Genomic DNA, 19761 nt, shown 5'->3' with positions numbered 1-19761 from the left:
GAAGGTTTCTTTTCTTTTTTCCTACCCCCTGCCCCTTCTAGTACAAGAAATATTCTGTATCTGATGGTAAGGTATACAAGATCTTATTGGTTTTGAACGTCACCATAAGACTTAGCAAAATGCTCAGAAGGGACACAAGACTGAAATAATGTGCTCCAGACCATCATAGTTCTCTGCTGATGACACTCAAAACTAAAGCCTAAAGCATTTAAACCAAAAGAATTACATTTTCTTAGAATCAGACGGTCCCCCCTTGAAAATGTGCACTGCAAAGGTTTTTTAAATGAGACTGCAAGAAAAAAGAGCTGAAAATTAGCTTTATGTTTAAGCAAATCGCTTTAGCGTTAGAAGTTGCAGACCCACACTTCAGGAAAAAAAGGGCAAATGAAAATATATATATTCACAAAAAGCAGTTTAAGAACTTTTGAACCTTAATTAGCAGGAAAGAAAGATCTACGGAATGTTTTAACTTTGCTTTGATAATGGCTATTGTCCAAAATGAACTAAAAATAACTGAAAAAATGTTATCCTACCCACAATGTGTTTTCTAATGTTTTAAAAGAAACTGTTGATGCTGTGTTTTGATGCCTGGGTAAAATAGCTTTCAAATTTTTTATGATCCCGCTCAGATTAAAACTAACCTTCAACAATTAGCTAAGGAAGAAATGCCCTTTGGAAGCAACTGGATTTGATACTCTGATTGGAACATACACACACACACACACACACACACACACACACACACACACATCACTATGCCTAAGCAACTTGACATTCAATAGCAATGGATTTGATAAACCTCACCAATGGCACAGGCATGAGATTTTAGCTATATGTCAAGAAAAGGAAAAAAAAAAGACTTAATAAGGTTATTTGCCATAGGGATTCTGTACCAACTTGGCAATATTCTATAGGTCTTATCCCTTGTGCATAAAGATGAACATGCCACAGAATATCGGAGAAAATGACTATAAAAACAGAGATTACATAACATGGAAATTTCACATTTTTACTCGTAATGATTTCTGTTTGTAAATGATTGTATCGAAGTAAAAATAAATTGTTGAATTTAAAATCCCCAAAAAGCAGTCCACAGAAATTTACCTTTGGGATTTATGAGTTTCTATCGCCACCTGCAGGACTATGCTTAAGGGTCAGGCTATTTTGCTCTTCTTTTTCCTTTCCCTTTCTTCCTTACTCATCCTCCCCACCTTGTGTGTGTGTGTGTGTGTGTGTGTGTGTGGCATGTGTGCGTGTGCACTAAATTTCCAGGAAATCAATTCTGTTTTCTTTTGAAGACATTCGCATTACTAAAAGTGTGAAAATCACCAATGAAATGCAAAGTTAAACTTACTGAAAGAGACACAGGTGACTGAAGCCACAGGCAGCTAATTTGTTAACAGCTCAACACACATCACACTGTCCATTTTGCAAAGTAGAATTCTGAGGGGGAAATTAGCCTATAGAAATTTCCTTACCAAAAAAAAAAGAAAGAAAAGAAAATGTGAGGACTTCGATGGTTTCCAAGGAAAGCAGCTCTGGCTCTGGAATAGTTAACAAAACCATTTGTAAGTGCATGTACCTGGCTTATACCAGAGCAAAAGAAATGTGGCTTTCAGAAAATTCCAACTTAGTGTGCCATTGCTCATTAAACGGAAAACAAATGTGAGATAACATTTCACAACAAGTGTTGCTGTAACTCGGTAAGAATAAGTATTAATAGCAGAAGTCAAAAACGTAAACACCTCTAGAACACAAAACCACAGGTAACTGTCATCACTGCCGTCATTATCTTCACCATCGTCGGCACAGCTACCATCCATATTCACCATCCATACTCGTCCGCGGTCACAGATGGACCCGTCACCTGACTCACAATACTGATTTCTGTTCCTCCAGGGCACGTTCCTCCCTTGGAAGGGGCAATGATCCAGTCTTGTATTTTCCAAACGTAAGACGCAGGGGAAAAATGTGTTTTTGAAAAAAGTATACTAACAAGAGCCGTGGATGCTGTATAGATACGTTTGATATTCATGAACTAAAACCATGATTCCAAAGTTTCTGAACACAAAAGTCACACGATGCAAATAAGGTGTAGGGATTGGGGACCTTCTGGGCTAATGAGTCCCGAAAATCACTTGGGAAAATCACTTTACTGAAGCTTTCAGTTTCGTCCCCTATGGATGATGTCAAAGAACCTCCGATTTAATATTCTATAACTCCATGCTTTTCTAGACTTAAAAACGTAGCCGCGGGGATCGAGGTAAGAAGTGTACATCTGTATCTATATCGATATCGATATAGATATTATTTTTTTGACATAATGAAGCATCCTTAGCAATAAGTTGAAACAAAAATTTTAAAAAGCTTGGACAGAAATAGAATGCCATTTTTTAAAGGGCCCAAAACAAGGTTGAAGAAAATTCCACTGAGATTAAAACAACAGTGTACAGAAATACAGCTTAGATGATGTTGAATTAGACTGATTTAATTTTTTCTCTGTGCCTTTTTTTTTAATAAATGTGAAAGCTAGCATATTAGGTCAATGAAAATCATACCCCTATGCCTTAAAAAGCCCATGCCACATTGCCAGGATAGGAGGAGAACAAAACACACCCTAATCATAAATCAAATGGCAAAGTACAACACAGCATAGTAAACCCTCACCAGACCAAAAGAAGGTTTCTCTCCATAAACATCAGATCAGGCAGCTAGAATGATTTCCAGGCTCTCTTGTAACTGTCACCTGTGGTGGGTCTAATTACAGGCCACCCCAGCAAGCAGGCCTGCATCACACAGCAATAAAAGGGCCATCGGCTTCCCAAGCCCAGCCGGACAAGGAGAACACATGCCACCTGATGGGGAGCCCCAAAGATCAGCCAGGGAGACTAATAAAAATGACAGCTTAGGAACAAATGACAAAGCTCGGACCACAAAGAAGGTAATATCAAATTAGCCATAAATATAAGTGCTGGGCATGGTTCTTCAACAGGTCAAAACCGAAGCAGGAAATTGGTTCTAACTGTTTTCTCACACACCCATGCTCGAGTTCCCTCCCCCTCCCCCATCTCCCCCTTTCTCTCCATCCCTCTCCCTGTTCTTCTCTGCATCCCTCCAACCCTCCCTCTCGTATTTCTAAATATTCTTTTCCATTTTTGCACCATACAAAATGTTTGCACACCCAGGTGTCACACAGACAACAGATGGGAGCAGGGAAGAAGCACTCAGCTTTGTAAGAATCAGAACTAACCCCCCCCTCCACATACACACACACACACACACAGCGATTCAGGGCCTGTGGATCAGGGTTAGAGCTTTGCCAGCTTCCTCCCTCCTCCCCCAGTTCTGCTGCTGGGCAGAGTCAAGAAAACGCTAGGAAGACCCCCTCAGCCATAGTTATGACGAAAAGTCGTTAGGTTGCCTACGGATTCTGCCTTCTGATGGAGTCATAGGCTGTTACGGAATAAAAAGAATGCAGGAGCTGGCAACAGCTGGCTTGCACTGGCTCCAGCATTCCTCCAAGAAGCATTGATTAGATGCTTGCTGTGTACCCCACACTATAGCAAGCAGTAAGGACCTATTACAAAGATAAGAGACTGGGCTACCACGATTCTGCAGCTCACAACATCCTAAAGGAATCCTTCAGTTCTACAGCTGTGTTACACTGAAGCATTGTTCAGCAGATGACATTGGAGGACTAGGTCATCCAGATAATCTCTCCTATTGAAATTTTTTATTTTTCAATTACAGTGGACATACAACATTGTATTAGTTTCAGATGGACAGTGCAGTGATTCGACGTTTATATAACTTACGAAGTGATCACACCAGTAAGTCTAGAACCTGCCTGACACCTTACATTGTTATTACAACATTATTGACTATATTCCCTAGGCTGTATTTATATCCTCTTGACTGTTCTTATAACTGGCCTATTTTTGATGGGATAAACTTCATTTACTGGGTCAAACATGAAAAGTACTATCGTAGCCTTAAGGACAGACCCACGTGCTTTGGTATTTGGTGGTTGCATGCATATCCATTAGAAACAGAAATAGCTGACTCTCAAATATTAATTACAAGGCATATAACAGAATGACTTGCATTTCTACCCTACCTTCTACCCACGTCCTCAGCAAGTCTTCATATAGTATTTCCATGCTTCTTACCTAATTTGACACAACCCCATACACAAATTTAATTTTTCTTATGGTGTGCTTTAATAATTCAAAGGTTACCACTGTGGTTTAAAATAGAAGAGGAAGGTGGTGGAGGAAAGGTAGAGGAGAGAAAATAGGGGGTCTGCAAAGGCCTTGGGAAAGGGATGCTGGGAGAGGTTGGGAGGAGGGGTAGGCGGGGTGAGAAGGAGGAAAAGCGTGAGGGAGGGAGAGAGGAAGAGAGCAAGTTAGAAGAAAAGAAGGTGATGGAGCATTGGCTGGGTCAAGGACTGACATGATCTCTACCGTCTTCTTTCTCTAAAATTTAAGATCCTAATAGCAGGATCATGTTCAAATCAATAGGGTTTCTCTGGGCAGTAGAATGAACGAGACTGAATTCAGTGAAACGGACAAAAGACTGGCTGCTAACCAGAGAAGGCAGAGATGTACATGCAGGTACATCCCAACAGGAAGCTCGGGAAGGCAGCAGGGAGTGACAGAGTGTTGCCGTGGAGGGCCTGGACCTATAATACAAAAGGAGCAGGTAACTGTTCACTTATCCTCCAGCTATTTGAAGACTGGCACGGCATCATGTTCTAGGATGAAAAAAATAAAGATCTAATGCTTACTAGTCAAAACTGGGATGCTCCCAAATTACCAACAGATTTCAGGCAGTGTAGCTGTGATTCTGTCTGGAAATACAATTCAATTATAAAGCTGAAAATATAAACATGAAAATATGCTAAAATACTTAAGGCTGTCCTTTTACATTTCCAACAGATAATCATTTAATGCAATTACTGTAATTTTATTAAATGGCATCATTAGTTAATGCCTGAGAAGCTATCAATAGAAGGGGCAATTATGTTGTAAAAATTATAATCCCAATTTGCCATAATGGATTGTTCTTATTTAAAAATGCTGGGGCAAAAAAAAACTTTAACATATTTTTGAAAGTATATAATGTAGTCTTCAGTGAAAAGAAGATTTGGGAAATCATTTTATAACTGTTAAATCAATCAAACTGTCAAATATTTTAAGCACTTTATATATTTACACATTTTGCATGTAAGTGTATATATATATACACATACATACATATATATATGCACTTAAGATATTTAAAAAGTATCTTCTTATGCAGAGAAGATGATTATTGTAACTGTGGATATTTTTTCAGCTTTATGGAAATATTGTTAACCTTTGAGCCCCAACTGCACAAACAGCTACCAAACAGGCAGTGATGTCTGATTTGCACACCCGATTGTGACTTTTGGTGGCCGTGGAAACAGCCACTGAAAAGTTTAATCAAAGGCAGGTACATCTAATTGTGAATAACTTGGTGCTAGAACTTAAAGAAAAGGTAAATCTTTTAGACACAGTTAACACATAAATATATAAAGAATCAAAAAGACATTTGATCAGTACCGTGTTAATAACGGCCCATCTGGACACAAAATTTTCATGGTAGTTGTCATTTCTACCAATCTGAAATGGTCTTTGGGCCACAGAAAGAATCAAAGACAGAAACAATCCTCAAGGTCTCATATAAAATGTTTACTAACATGTACTCACAAAACGTTCAACAGAGGAATTTTTGGTATCCAAATGTCCTCTGCGAGTGTGAGTGTGTGAGAGTGTGTGTGTGTGTGTGTGTGTGTGCGAGTGTGTGCGTGTGTGTGTGTGCGAGTGTGTGCGTGTGTGTGTGTGTGTGTGTGTGTGTTTTGGAAGGGTCAGTTCTGTTACTGCTGCTATTATTGTTAAGTTTCACGTGAAATCATTTCTCACAATTTGAGGATCTCTAAGCACGAAGCATTCTATATACACTAAATATGGGGTGGTACTAGGAAAGCAGAGAATTGTACTTTTAACCTTACTGGGGTGGGGGAGGTTGATTGATGTTGTAAATCATGTATCATTTTGCAGGCTCTGTCAACTCGGAAGAGTGAATTCTTCATTTTTCTACACTTGAAAAATTCAGGGGAAAAAAGCCACAGATGTTAAAATCATAGCTTTATGAAGATGCCCATTGATATATGGTAGATTTAGATTACTTTTAACATCAAACGTTCAAGAAAAAATTTAATAAAATAAGGAATCCATCAATGCCCCACACACTTGGCTCCCTTGATGCAATAGGTGTGTGCCTGAGAGACTGGCGGAAAAACAAAACTACATAAATGCCGTCCTTTTATTACAGCAGTACGAGAACTTGGCTATTTAAAGTAATCTTCTAATGATGCCATCTGTCAATAAAAGCTTTATTGTCATATGAAAAAAATGAATGCATTTAGGCCATAACATAATTTGGGGTCTTTTAACAGATATAAGTACCCAAAGCAAAACAAACCAAAAAACCATACGTATAATTGGTAATACAACACAAACATCACAGTGCAAAATTATCTTTTGAGGACAAATTCATCTTAATTATCATTACATAATGTATTTGCACTGAAACATGGGGATATACAACAAAGCACCCCCCCATACATTAGAAATAGGGGTCTATCTCTCTCATCACGACTGTTTTCAGACATTTTGAAAGAATATATTAAAGGAGACCGTTACACTACTCCAATTCCTTCTTTTAAACCTAGAATTTAGAAACCTAGAATTCTTTAAGAGAATATAAAAAGTATAGATTCCTTTCATGGCCCTTTCATTTGGTTGTTTTTAGCCTTTTCTCTCCCCTTGTATATCATCTACCCTTGTACATCATCTAAGAGCTTCTTCCCCCAAAAGCTTATGTGTCGGGCAAATAACTTAGACTCCAATTGGGGGCTCAGCCTAGAACCAGACACTGAGGTTTTCCACCCCATGAGGCTGGATTCGAAGGATGTCATATACGTGTGATTCCCAGGATCTGGTGTGTTCCCCCAAACATGTGACAGATGTTTCCACCTTTGGCCACATCTCTTGTGAATATCATGGCTATGGCTGAGAACCATTCCCACTCACGTAATGACAGTTCTTTCCCCCAGAGCATCTTGGAACAAGCTTAACCCTCATCCAGAACATCTACATACGTCTCTGAAATGACCAGTGTGTTTTCCCTGGAATCATTCTTATCTCTCTAAAATAAGGACGTCAATCACTGCATCCTGGGCGTCAGTGAGGGGCATTGTCACCCCACGGTTACGTACTTGGACTCTAGAGCCTGATGGTCTGAGTTTCCATCCCAGCCGTGCCTCTTTAAAACATGTGACCTCCGACACGTTATCTAACCTCTATGGACTCGTTTTTCTCATAAGTAAAAAAAGGATAATAAGTGACACCTACATCAGCAGGTTGCTGTGAGAACTCAATGAGATAATATTCGTAACGTGCTTAGGACAGAGCAAGACATAGTAAGCACTGAAACAACATCAGCTATAAAATATTCCTAGAGGTCAATGTCGGTGTCTGGGAATGGCTGTGTGCTATTTTACACGTCTATAAAACACCATGTGTATTTACAAATCCATTCATAGAGAAACACACAGCTACGCCTCTTCTAGGCATGAGATTTTTAGCTACATTTGGCCTCTCTCGATAAACTGACATCTCATACTCATTTGTCTTTCAACTGGGAAAACTGAGAATGTGATCTTTGGAACACAAATACATATATATTTAATTTATAATAAATAAGTTAAACTCAGAAAATGCAACACAGTGAAAGATTTAGAAAACTTAGAGGAAGGAGAAAAAACTCAAAACCTGTAAGAAGCAAGATTTTCCATGATCATCCTAACAACAACAACAACAAAAAAAAACAGGCTGTAGAAGTGTGATTTGGAAAGGTTTCAGCACTCTAAAAAAGCCCAAATTTAATTTCTTCCAATAATAATGAATTAAAGAAACATTCACCTTATAGGTGTCAGTGAATTAAAGAGCACTTTCTCACTATTGGGAATACAAGCCCCCATGTACGCATTAAGGGGATTGGTCCCAGGTTAGGGGAGATTTATGCTCGGACCGTCCAGTAAGATAAATTATTTCATGCTTGTCCATCCACTTCTGACTGGCCTTAACAGGCTGCTTTTCTTTAACCCCTGCTTTCAACAAGATAGGATATAGTCATACACACATCCAAAGGAATCCTTTGAAAACATATGGTTTGCTTTCAGAGAGTCCTAAAAGTCACAGCCAGAGTATACTAAACATGATCCTGTAACATTCTTGCTTTGCATCACCTGAAAATAGACATTCACACGATGTCAATAGGCTCTTTTCTGTTATCTGACCAAACAGAAGTGAGAACAGAATTCCTATACTTCTGCCCTTAGCTTGTGGAAAGACAAGCTCCAATGAGGACTGCTTCAGCCAAAATGGTTCAGCTCACACCTGTGCAGTGAGCCTTCAAATGCCACCCATCCTAATTTTTAATACAGAAAGGCCTTACATGCAGTCCTACTATTTAATAAATCCTTGGCTTAAGACCGAGCTTCAAACCACCACAAAATTGCTCTGCCTGTGTAATCCCAACGCAAGTGGATGAAGCGCGCACAAATTAGCAGGCTGATGAACCAAGTCCAGACACAGCACTCTGTCCCCAGGAGACCACAGGAGACAATCCCCGTGTCCCGCCAATGGCAAATATGGCGCTCTCAAGAGTGGAGCAAGGGAGAGAAGAAGCCAGACCTCAGAGTCACTCACAGCCTCCCTTCCTCTCTCTCTCTAGCCCAGCTCACCTGAGGATTCAACACTTTGCAGAAGGACAACCCTTAATGGAGCCCCACAGAGTTGGGGGCACAGCAGTACACCAATGGGGGCGTGCAGGAGTGGAACCGCCACTCAGGACTCCCAGGCAGCTTACTTAAGTCTGTAGGCAAGATCCATGAGAGCAAAATGTTGTCCAGAGAAGTGAAGGCTTGGCTACCCATAATCCTATTAAAGAACAATAAGGGAGACTAATATATATATTAGACTAATATATATATAGGTTAGACTAATATATATACTAATTAGCCTAATATATATATATATATATAGACTATATATATGTTAGTGTATATATATACACACACACACATATATGTGTGTATATATGTGTGTGTGTGTGTGTGTATATATATATATATATATATATATTAATTTTACCCTAAAAATGCATTTTCCTTATATGCTCTTGCTTTAAGAGCAGAAATGATTCTGGAATGACCCATTGTGATAGTAGTAACGAAAATGTTGTCTAATTAAATCACACTTCAGCAGCTTAGGGAGAGCAGATACCCAGCCCTCTATAGCTGCAGGACATCTGAGATCTACCAATGGCTGGTCAAAGTAAATGGGAGATGAACGCAGAGTTTCCAATTAAAACTGAAAACTAAATGTGTTTATGTTAACACGCACTCTTCATTCCAGTACCTTCAGGACAACCGAGAGAGAGAGAGAGAGAGAGAGAGAGAGAGAGAGAGCGCTTATACACGCATCATTCCTAACTGACTCGGCATTTTCCCAATGGTGCCCAATGGAAAATGTCCCCCACATAGTGGGGCCTCCCACAGACTCATGAAGCCATGTGTCCTTGCAAAATTGCATGTTTCAGCAAGTGAAGAGCCTTCATCGTCTGTTCTGTGGGCCTCAGAGACTTGAAAGGACAACGTGGCGGCCCGGGTCTGCCAGCCTGGCAGAGGGAACAGGCAGTGCGGTAGGGGCTGCACCCCCAAAGCTCCCTTCCCATTTAGAAGCCCCTCCATATTGGACAACCTCCTTCTATTCACTTGTTGTAATCTTTGCTCAGATCAGGCCGGCAGCCCATTAATCACTTCTGTCATTCCACTACATAACCCAGTGCAACAGATCTGTTTTCCTAAAAAAGCCCAGTGCCAAAAACTAAGCTCAAGCGAAGGAAATCCTCTCCTCCTGGCAGGGGTTGGGGTACTGACTGGAAGAAGCCACCAATTGTGTTGACTTTTCACTTTTGCCCAGAATCACACAGAACATTCCGTGGAAAGTCTTTAAGAGAATTCAGGTGGGACGCGGAGGTAAAGAGGCTGAAGAAAACCCCAACACATCAAGAAGCCCCCAGCGTAGGAGAATGTGAGAAAGGGAACTGGGAGAAAAAAATGCCAAGAGAAAGACAGATATGGACTCATAAAATCCTTATGAATGTTTTCATTAAGGCCAGTTCTTTTAGCAACTTCAGACCAAAGACAAAGTATATTAAAGGTCAAGGCCACAGCCATCACAGGCCCTGGACATCCTGAAGCAATGAAAGCCTAAAATTAACTAGACCAAACAGAATGCTCTCCAGTGACGAGGGGAAAACAACCTTGTAAGGACCATATACACTTTACTCCATGCGGTGGGAGCCACAAAGGTGGGAGTGACCTTGAACCCACTGACATCTTGGTGAATTTACTTATTTTTTTTAATGAGGGGAGGTCTTTGGGATGAGAAAGAGCATTGACAATAGAAACCAGGAGACAGAAGGACCATGATCGTGACAGACCACTCACGTGTCACAGCAGGCCCTATTGTGCTCCTTTGCACGGGATGAAAAATTAAGAGCATCATACAAAATGTCTGAGATTAGCAGTTGAGAGACTTGGTTTCTCCTCCCACGTGTGACCCTGCCCGTCTGATCGGGGCAAGTCCTTTACAAATGAGCGAGAATGCCCAGAGATGTAAAGTGAGGGCATTGTGCCAACTTTCAGGTCCTTCCGAGAGTCTTGGTGTTCAGATCCCTGGAAGCTCTGAGACTTCTGGGATTTCATAATGCCCGTGAGGATGGGGCCAAGATATCAGTGAGAAATCAGTGCAGTTCATGTATATTAGTGGTTGTCCTTTGTGGTGTTGAGTCAGTTCTGTCTAATAATCAGTTATGTCTCAAGTAGAACGATAATGAATAAAAGTTTTTTATATCAAAGTCGGTGAACGGTTTACTTCAAACACAAATTACAGCAATTCTGTCTTAATTTAGTCATTATTTTTTAACTGCCATTTTTCAAAAAGCACTGGCATTCACTGAAACAGAGGAAAGAAATATACACCATGCGGAAACTATACAGACACGGTTATAACACCACCATAAAAACATTTAAAACTATGTAGAACATTGGCTCTCTTAAACTTGCCAAGCGATAGTATATGGGTAAGATTTGGGCAATTTAAGGGACTCGCAAGGGTAAATCTGACTAAAGGACTATCTTAGAATGATATCTCCTACATAATCACCTAGGCCATAATATAGCTTAGAAAGATGAATGGGTACCATTCATGATTTCAAGTTTCCTTAGGGGTGTGAACTTCAGCCAGGCTGAATGCGTATCGTTCTGCTTCAGGTCACTAAATTAAAACCCATCTGCATTTGCATTTAGGACTCAACAGCAAATAATCTGAACATAGAAAAGGAAGCTTACCACGAATGCTACTGTACTTCTTAACGTGGATTCCCACTGGAAACAGCTTTTAAGGAACTGTATTGTATTCCATATCGCCATGGTGATTCTTTTCACACGGTCTACATCTCTTGATAAGATCTGATTAAAAAAGAAAAAAGAAAAAAGAAAAACAGGGAACGAGGTATGAATACTCCAAATATTCTCTTTAGATCCGGCATCTTGGCCATTTAAATTGTATTGTGTATCGCAGCCAATCAAAAAAGAAAAAGAAAAAAGGAAACGTCCTACTACTTTTTTCTGAAATTCTTTTTTAAAATATGATGATCCACAGAAGAAAAGAAAATCCAATGCATCTTATAGCTCCTTTAATGGAGAATACCTTGCTTCAATAACATTCATCACAAAACTAAGCTGGTAAAAGCTACAGAAGCCAGGTACTTGGGGTGTATGTGTGTGTGTGTGTGTGTCTGTGTGTGTGTGTGTGTGTGTGTAAATGTGTGTGAATGTAATGTATGTAAATGTGTGTGTATGTAAATGCGTGTGTGACTGTGTGTGTGAGTGAATGTGTGCGTGTGTGTGTGTTTGAGAGAGAGACAGAAAAAAACAGAGAGACAGAGAACTCTGGAAATAAGCATCTATCTTGTTTATTTAGAAAGAAACGGATAGATTGACGAGAAATGGACAAGTATTCTAAGTCATCAAGTCCAGAAGAACAAGTCTACAGGAAAGTATAGTTCCGGGAAGGGAATCCAGTTCTCCCACCTTCAGGCTGTGTGACCTGGGGTCAGTTTCTTAACCTCTCTCTCATACAATGGAATTGGCATTAATACTAACCCAGCATAAAGGGCTTAGAATAGCTCCTGCTTCATAGTAAGTGCTTATAAGTATTTGCAGCAGAAGCACCAGTTTCAATTTTATGAAAATGTGGGGATACCTAGTGGTGAGAGGCACGTGGGCAGGACCCTAACACACCCCAGGATCTCAGCCCCAAGTCCCCCAAAGCCACCCCATGTGGAGGTCCATGTTTGGCAAAGGAAATGTCTTTTCTCCCAGTTGTAGGCAGATTCATTTCAATTTGTTTGCAAAGCAGCTACCCCACCTACCTCAACCCAGGTTTTAACTTTCAAGTAAACAGAGTGAAAGGCAGTAATCATAATAAAAAAATAGGAGGCTGCCTCGGATTACACAAGACAAATATTACACTCAATGTTATGGCAGACCAAAGCAAAACATTTGGGTGCCCCCCCACCCCCCTCAGAAGACATTTAAGGTCTGTCCCAAGTGTGCCCGGTTCATGGGAAACAAAAGGATGATAAGATCCCTTTATAGTTAACGGCTTTATGTCATCCGCAGCTGCTCACCGCACAGGAAGTGCTGGAAGTAATAAACACTTTCCAAAGGGGACACTTTGTTCTCAGCTACACAACTGAAGAGGGACAATAGGTCCAGAGTGAAATCCTGAACTGTGTCTGAACAGAACAGGGAGGTACACTGAAAAGAAATGTAAAGGTCATGTTAAAAAAAAAAAAAAAAAAAGCAAAACTTCCCCTGCTGGGCCCAGAGCTTCACTTTCGGTTGAACTAAGGAAAGAGGAATTCAGGGTAACAGGCAGGGACAGGGACAGGTAATTCAAAATGAGGCAAAATGCCAATACACCCCAAATTTAGACCCTACAAAAGGAATAGGGGCAGCCATCGGTACATCCGAGGCTAGGAGACTCTGAAGGCCCATTAATTTCTTTATGAACTTCATGGGCAGAATACCTCCCCGAAACTTCGAAAGACGGAGACAAAAGTGTCTGTGATGAAAGGAGGGTAGGCAGGGCAAACAAAGCTAGCGGAATGTTTACGGAGGCTTGACGCCAGGAATTTTTGTTTATAGGATGATTCAGGACACGGATGGAGGGCTGACGCCTTGTGTTTCACCCAGCAGATAGGGTTTAAGTCTTTCCCTTCTTACCGAGGTTTAAATCTTTCTCCTCTTACTGAGCTGACTGAAGTCCTTGTTTTGGGAGAGAAGGTAAGACGAGGAGAAAGGAGTGGAGAGGTGGGGATTGAAAAAAATAGAGAGAAGAGAGAGGGAAAGGAGAGAGAGAGAGAGAGAGAGAGAGAGAGAGAGAGAGAGAGAGAGAGAGAGAGAGAGAGAGAGAGAGAAGGAAGGAGGAGGAGGAGGAGAGAGAGAGAAAAGAGGGAATGAAGGAAGTAGAGACGCAAGCAAGTAACGGCAACAGTACTTCAGGTACTGGATGCTGAGTGTGCAACCAGCCAGTTTACCGTTGGGACCCACCTTTTTGGACAGCTTGCGGCTGTCTTCTACAAAGCGCTTTTCTCTGGGAGTGAAGGCTCGAATACTGGCTTTGACCTAGAAAGACATCATTGTTAAAAAGTGCAGCATTTCTACAGACTTCATTCTTCTACTTTTCTTTTAAATATTCAATTTATTGGGGTGACATTGGTTAGTAAAATTACATAGGCTTCAAGTGTATAGTTCTGTATTACAGCATCTGTGTATCACATTGTGTGCTGACCACCCAGAGTCAGTTCTCCTTCCATCACCATATATTAGACCCCGTTTACCCTCTTCTACAGCCTGCTTCCCCCTTTACCCTCTGGTAACTACTAAACTATTGTCTGTGTCTATGAGCTTTTGTTTGTCTCTCTGTCTTGCTCTTTTGTTGCTCTCAGTGTTATATCCCATATCTGAGGTCCTTGACTTTTTTCTTCTTAATGACTGGGGAGAATGGAGAAACCAATAATTCTGACCCCCAAAGCCTTTTGCAGGAGGCAGAACGGGGGGCTGCCCCTGAGCTCTGCGTGTGTTTGTGGGGATCAAGTCATGAGCACCATGTCACTGGGGTGGGTCACACTGGATCTGGGGGACTCCAGAATGCTTGCAAATCAACGGAGGTATTTTAAACCACTGCAGAAACTGGGTTCTCGAAGCAAAGTCTCTGAAAAGAAAACTTCCCTTCACATCGAGGTTTTGAACGACACTTTCACCAAGGAAACCCTACAGGTGAACATTGGCTTCCGACTCATAAAAACATCTCTTACACAGAGAATCTCATTTCTTCTCCATGATGAGTCAAAAATAAGTAGGTGAGTCATTGTAGCCCTACTGTGTCGGGAATAAACTGAGGCTCAGAGGTATACAGCAATTTGTCCTCATCAACACACTGAGGAAAACATCAAAGAATAAAATTCAAGTCCTTCTCCGTCAGCCGGGTATCTGGAAGAATCACTTATTTAACGTATGTTCTATGGTAGGCTTTCCCCCTAAAACTCAGGTTTACCTGTATGCATAGTATATACACGTATGTTTGCCAGAAGAAAATGAAAAAGGAAGGATGGTCTGAGGTACAACACGCACATAAGATTTCTTTGAAGAAAAAAGGAAAGAAATGGGGGAAAAGAGAAAGTATCAACAGACCCCATCCTGGAGACGGTGCCCAGAGTTCCAGCATTAGTGGAAATAAAATAGAACACTTCCCTGCCGTTGATTGTATCAATGATATCTTAGAGACACTAAGAAGCAGTATCGCAAAGGAATGACTGCAGAGTCAGAAAGATTGGGAACTGGATTCGGACTCACTCATTTATTAGCAAACCGGCTCTCCTGTTCAACTGCACTTGCGCATGATAAAAATGGCATGAATGATACCTGTTTGCCAGGTTTCTTGTGAGGATTAAATGGGATAATGTTAGAGCCTGGTACGCTGTAGGTGGCCAATAAATGGCAGTCACTCTGATGCTTACTGTACCAGCTCCTTGAGACTACTGTAACAGCTCATTCTTTTATACACCAACTGGATTAACCTGTGCTCTCCTTTCCCTTTCTAGACCCTACCACTGATACCAGGCTATGGGTCACTCTCCTGTAGGTCTAGGAGCATCTGTTTATAAGAATTGCTCGCCAAGAATCAATTGTGCCAATTCCCAAACCTGTTGTTGCCAGTTTTACCTATTATTGTGATTCTATATTTACTTGATCATGACATAAATCATTGAGATACAAGCAGGGACCAAACGAGTTGAAATTTATGTTGCTCTAGAAGGCCCTGGTAAAGATCAGTCACTAAAAAGATACAGTGATTGAGGTAAAGATTTTATGGAAAAACAATCTGGAAAAATTCTAGATTCAGACTGTTCTGTGAATATCCTTAAAGCATATCTCCACTTTAATTAAAGAAACCAAAAGTAGCAATTATTGTAGATTTTATGGGTACATTTAGGCAAGCAACATTAAGTTTTAGAACTAAAAATAATAAATCTATGCTAAAAAAAAAAAAAGAAGGGTTTTAGGCCCACGCCCTCAAATTGGCAAATGAATGTATATTTACATATCTTACATTTAACTAAAGATTGAAGATACATTAAAGAAAATTTCCTCCTTCAACAGAGTTTCCAATGGAGTTTAAGTATTTGTTCTGACAGTGTTAGACACCAGGATATCAACTGTAATAATTAAATACCACAGTCAGAGGCTTGAAAATATCTGTCCTACAAGCCAACGGTTGCCTTGGAAGATTACAAGTAACAAAGCTAAAAACTTAATTTTCTCTTTGATTTTTAATTTTCTCTTTGACATTTAAATTTATTGAGAATTAAACACCATCAATTCCAGTGGCTCAATAGGATAAATACCAGTTGAAAACTGGAGTTTCTAGCACTGATTTTTTTTTTTTTTTTGGCTGAGTTTTAAAACACTGTTCCCTTCTCTCTCTCTCTCTCTCTCAATCTCTCTCTCTCTCTCATCCTTCTCCTTTTCCGTCCTCCCCTCTCCCTCCCTCCTTCTCTCTCCAATAATTCTGAAACATTTTACATTGATTTGAGTCTCTCCAGGATAGTCACCATTCACTTGAGGTATAGAGAGGCTGCGGGGTACGGCCCAGTTAGACTTACCGGATTATAAATGAGGTCCATCTCCAAGTAAATAACTCCTTTAAAAGCTTGTTCTAAATCTTTATTCTTCAATACATAACAATTTGTTTGTCCATCTCGAATCTGTCATAAGCAGCAGATAAAATAGGTTTAAACGAAACCAAACCGGCAAAGCTAAGCATGTAGAATGCACACATAGATGAAGCAAATATTAAATCATAAATCAACTTTTAATTCTAGAGTGCTGTTATAACTGTCAAGCAGATACAGTTACAATTACCAGGCTGAAGCTAATGTTTTAATGGAAAACTAGTGGTGCAAATTATTCCTAAGCCTGCATGGGCTTTCCTTCAAAAACCCCAGAGGTGATACATTTTTTATTTATTAAAAGATGATATTCTACAAAATCCCTGGCCAGTACTCAAGATTGCCAAGGTCATGGGAAAAAAGAAACACTTGGCAAGTGTCACAAATCAGAAGGCTAAGGAGAGAAGATGACTAAATGCAAAAAGGGCATTAGTGGAAAAGCTGGTGAAATTCAAATCAAGACCAGACTTTAGTTACTAGCTATGTAGAATGTCAGTTTTTCAGTTTTGACAAATGTATCATAGCAATGTGAGATACTAACATTCGAGGACCCTTACTTGAGGGGTATATGGGAACTCTGTATTATGTTCGCAACTTTTCCGTAAATCTAAAATTATTCCAAAACCAAAAGGTTATGAAACTATTTTAAGAAATGCAGAGAGGAACCAATTTTAATAAAATAACCAATGTCTCACAGCCACGGGGAAATGCAAATTACACAAACTGAGGTTCAAAATCCAAAAACATTCAAAACGCACCAAGCGGTGACAAACCTTCCAAACAAACATGTCCCTCTAATATCCTCTGGGCCAGCATGTTACATTAATTCCATATATTAATCTAGCTGGGGACCTCAGCATGGAAGGCATCTAAGAAAAATGTTTCCTGTATCATTTTGGAAACATCTTGGCTCCCGTTAAAGCATTCTCTTTTCAGAGTTGATGTCAGCAATGCTTTATTCGACAAAGGAGTGATCTATGCATTCACCTTCGGCCTTGTAGGAGGCATACCTGTTACCTCCAAAAGGACATCAGCAAAATTTGAGCGGACCCAAAGCTCCATTCGGGATTGTAATGATCAAGGATTGGAAATAACAGAGGAAATTTGAGGCCATGAAATTTGAGCCATATTTTAAATGACTATTGCTGTCACTACAAGCATTCAGCTCAAGTGTTCTTATAAACAGTGGTGGAAATGAGTTGAATAAGTCACAGGAGGAAACAGAACCATTCTCCTTTACAAGGGAGAGGTCACCTTCCTTCCCAAAGCCACCCCACCTCTCTCGATTGAATAGGTTTTAAACAGAAAGATGGTTTTCCTGGCCAGTGGCTAAAAGGAAGAGGCTGCCCCATAAAGACCTGGTTTCCTTCCGAAACGGTGTCCAAACAGGATTCTGGGCTTCCTCTTTTATCCACTGTCTCACTTAATAAATTGTGGGTGTTAAAGTTGAAAGAAATAAATACAAAAACATCATGACAATTTGCCAACCTGACTTTCGTCCAATTTAGCTTTGCTGCAACCCTCAGGCATTGTGCTGTTATCGTAAAATTTCCATGATTTCTTAAGGGTTAGGGAAGGTCAATAGAAGAACAAGAGGTATCAGTACAAAAAGAACTATTTTATAGTAAAAGAAGTTTTGCATTTTTTTGTTGTTTTGTTTTGTTTTTAATTTGGTAAATGATTTCCTTTTTCTCAATGTCCTAGCATTGTGTCAGCAAAACACAGAACCCACTCAGAGATATTAAAGCAGTGATTACAGACAAAAATATAATTGAGGTTATTCATTTTTAGTACTTTAACATACTGTTATCTTAAAATATATACATCACAAGTTTAAAAATTTGAAAAATGACAAAAAAAAAATTAAAAGTCCCTTTGAACTTCCATAAATACCACAATTCTCCCTCTGTATGGAAACTATAATAGATAGGAATTTGGCATGTATCCTTCCTAAATTTTTATTGAGAATTTATATTCATAAATACATCCTGGAAAAAAGTATTTTAATTTTTTTTTGCCTAAGTATCAAACTGTGTGTACTTTGCAACTTCTTGCTAGAGCTATCAATATGATTTTGTATTTGATCGTTTGTCAATATTAGTATATAGATCTGTCTCACAATATTAAAACTGCTATACAATATTCTGCTATACAATATTCAAAATATAAATAAACCACAACGTATTAATTCTCCTATTTATGAACATATGGTTGATTTCACTTTTTCAAAATGTCTATTGTAAGGAATATCTTTCAGGAAAAGGGAAAGAGTAAGGGAAAGAGGAAATACACTACATTGTATGTGGAAAATGTTTAGGTTAAGAACAGATCAATGCGTTTGACTATTTAATATTATAATTAGACACTGAAATGGTAGCCAAAGAGTAAAAAATTCAGTATTTTCATTTTCCACAGTGTTTATATCATTGAACTTCCAACACAAGAATACAGGATAAAAAGTTCTGTAACATCCTAACTTGCCAGTCCCAGAGGTGAGCATTTATACAGTAATAAGAAATGAAAGCAGAACGCCTATTTTTCCTGTCGAGACCTATTTATTATTTATACTTAGAATTCAGAAAATTATTTCTAGCAGTTTGTAATTTTGAAACCTCTATTGCATAGGACAATTAAAGTGCAGCCAAAAGAAAATTCAGAGCAGAGCATCTGCACACATTTCATCTTTGGGTATGAGAAGGTCACTTCAGTGAAGACCTATGTTTAGCTTGAGATCTGTCCATTAAGGCAAAAAGAAATGGCAGTTTTCAGTTTATGACAAAAGGGGGTCTCTAAATTCATTGGGAGAGTCTTATTTTAATTTGTAGACTTTTTAATCACCTGTCTTTTGAGTTTGAAAAATGAATTGGAAACATTCCCCAATGTCTTAATTGATTCTTCTACATTATTTAGAATGGTTCTTTACTTATGAATTTCTATAACTAACCAATCCTCACTATAACTCACTAAGATTGTTTCTAATTTTTAACAACTATAAACACCGTAATGATTTTATACATAGATATCTTTGTGCATTCATGATGCATTCCTAAAAATAAATTTCTAGAGGTGGAATCTGTTTTTATGGTTTTGCCCTCCTAAAATGCTGTATTAATTTATACTCCTAGCCTCAGTGAAAAAGCCTGTCCATTTCCTAACAACTTTGCCAACCACAGGCATTTTCATTTAATATACAGCAATTTCATAGGAATAAAATGATCTCAGGTTATTTTAATATGTGCCTTTTTATAACTAAAGAGACTGAACATTTTCTTTCATATGTTTATTAACAGTGGGCCCTGGTGGGAC

At 39.4% G+C, this 19761-nt stretch overlaps 1 protein-coding gene across 1 annotated transcript in view; it reads right to left on the bottom strand.

The window, feature by feature from the left end:
• MCTP2 (multiple C2 and transmembrane domain containing 2) overlaps positions 1-19761 on the bottom strand; it is a 170478-nt gene that overhangs the window by 36624 nt on the left and 114093 nt on the right. Inside the window, exons 15-17 of the mRNA XM_033100384.1 lie at positions 16390-16491; positions 13775-13849; positions 11507-11626 (exon numbers count right to left, since the gene is read on the bottom strand). Coding sequence (XP_032956275.1) covers positions 11507-11626; positions 13775-13849; positions 16390-16491 — 297 coding nt within the window. The remainder of the gene's footprint in view (positions 1-11506; positions 11627-13774; positions 13850-16389; positions 16492-19761) is intronic.

This window comes from Rhinolophus ferrumequinum, chromosome 28, assembly GCF_004115265.2.
Source record: "Rhinolophus ferrumequinum isolate MPI-CBG mRhiFer1 chromosome 28, mRhiFer1_v1.p, whole genome shotgun sequence".
Lineage (NCBI taxonomy): Eukaryota > Metazoa > Chordata > Mammalia > Chiroptera > Rhinolophidae > Rhinolophus > Rhinolophus ferrumequinum.
This window is presented reverse-complemented; position numbering and strand designations above follow the sequence as displayed.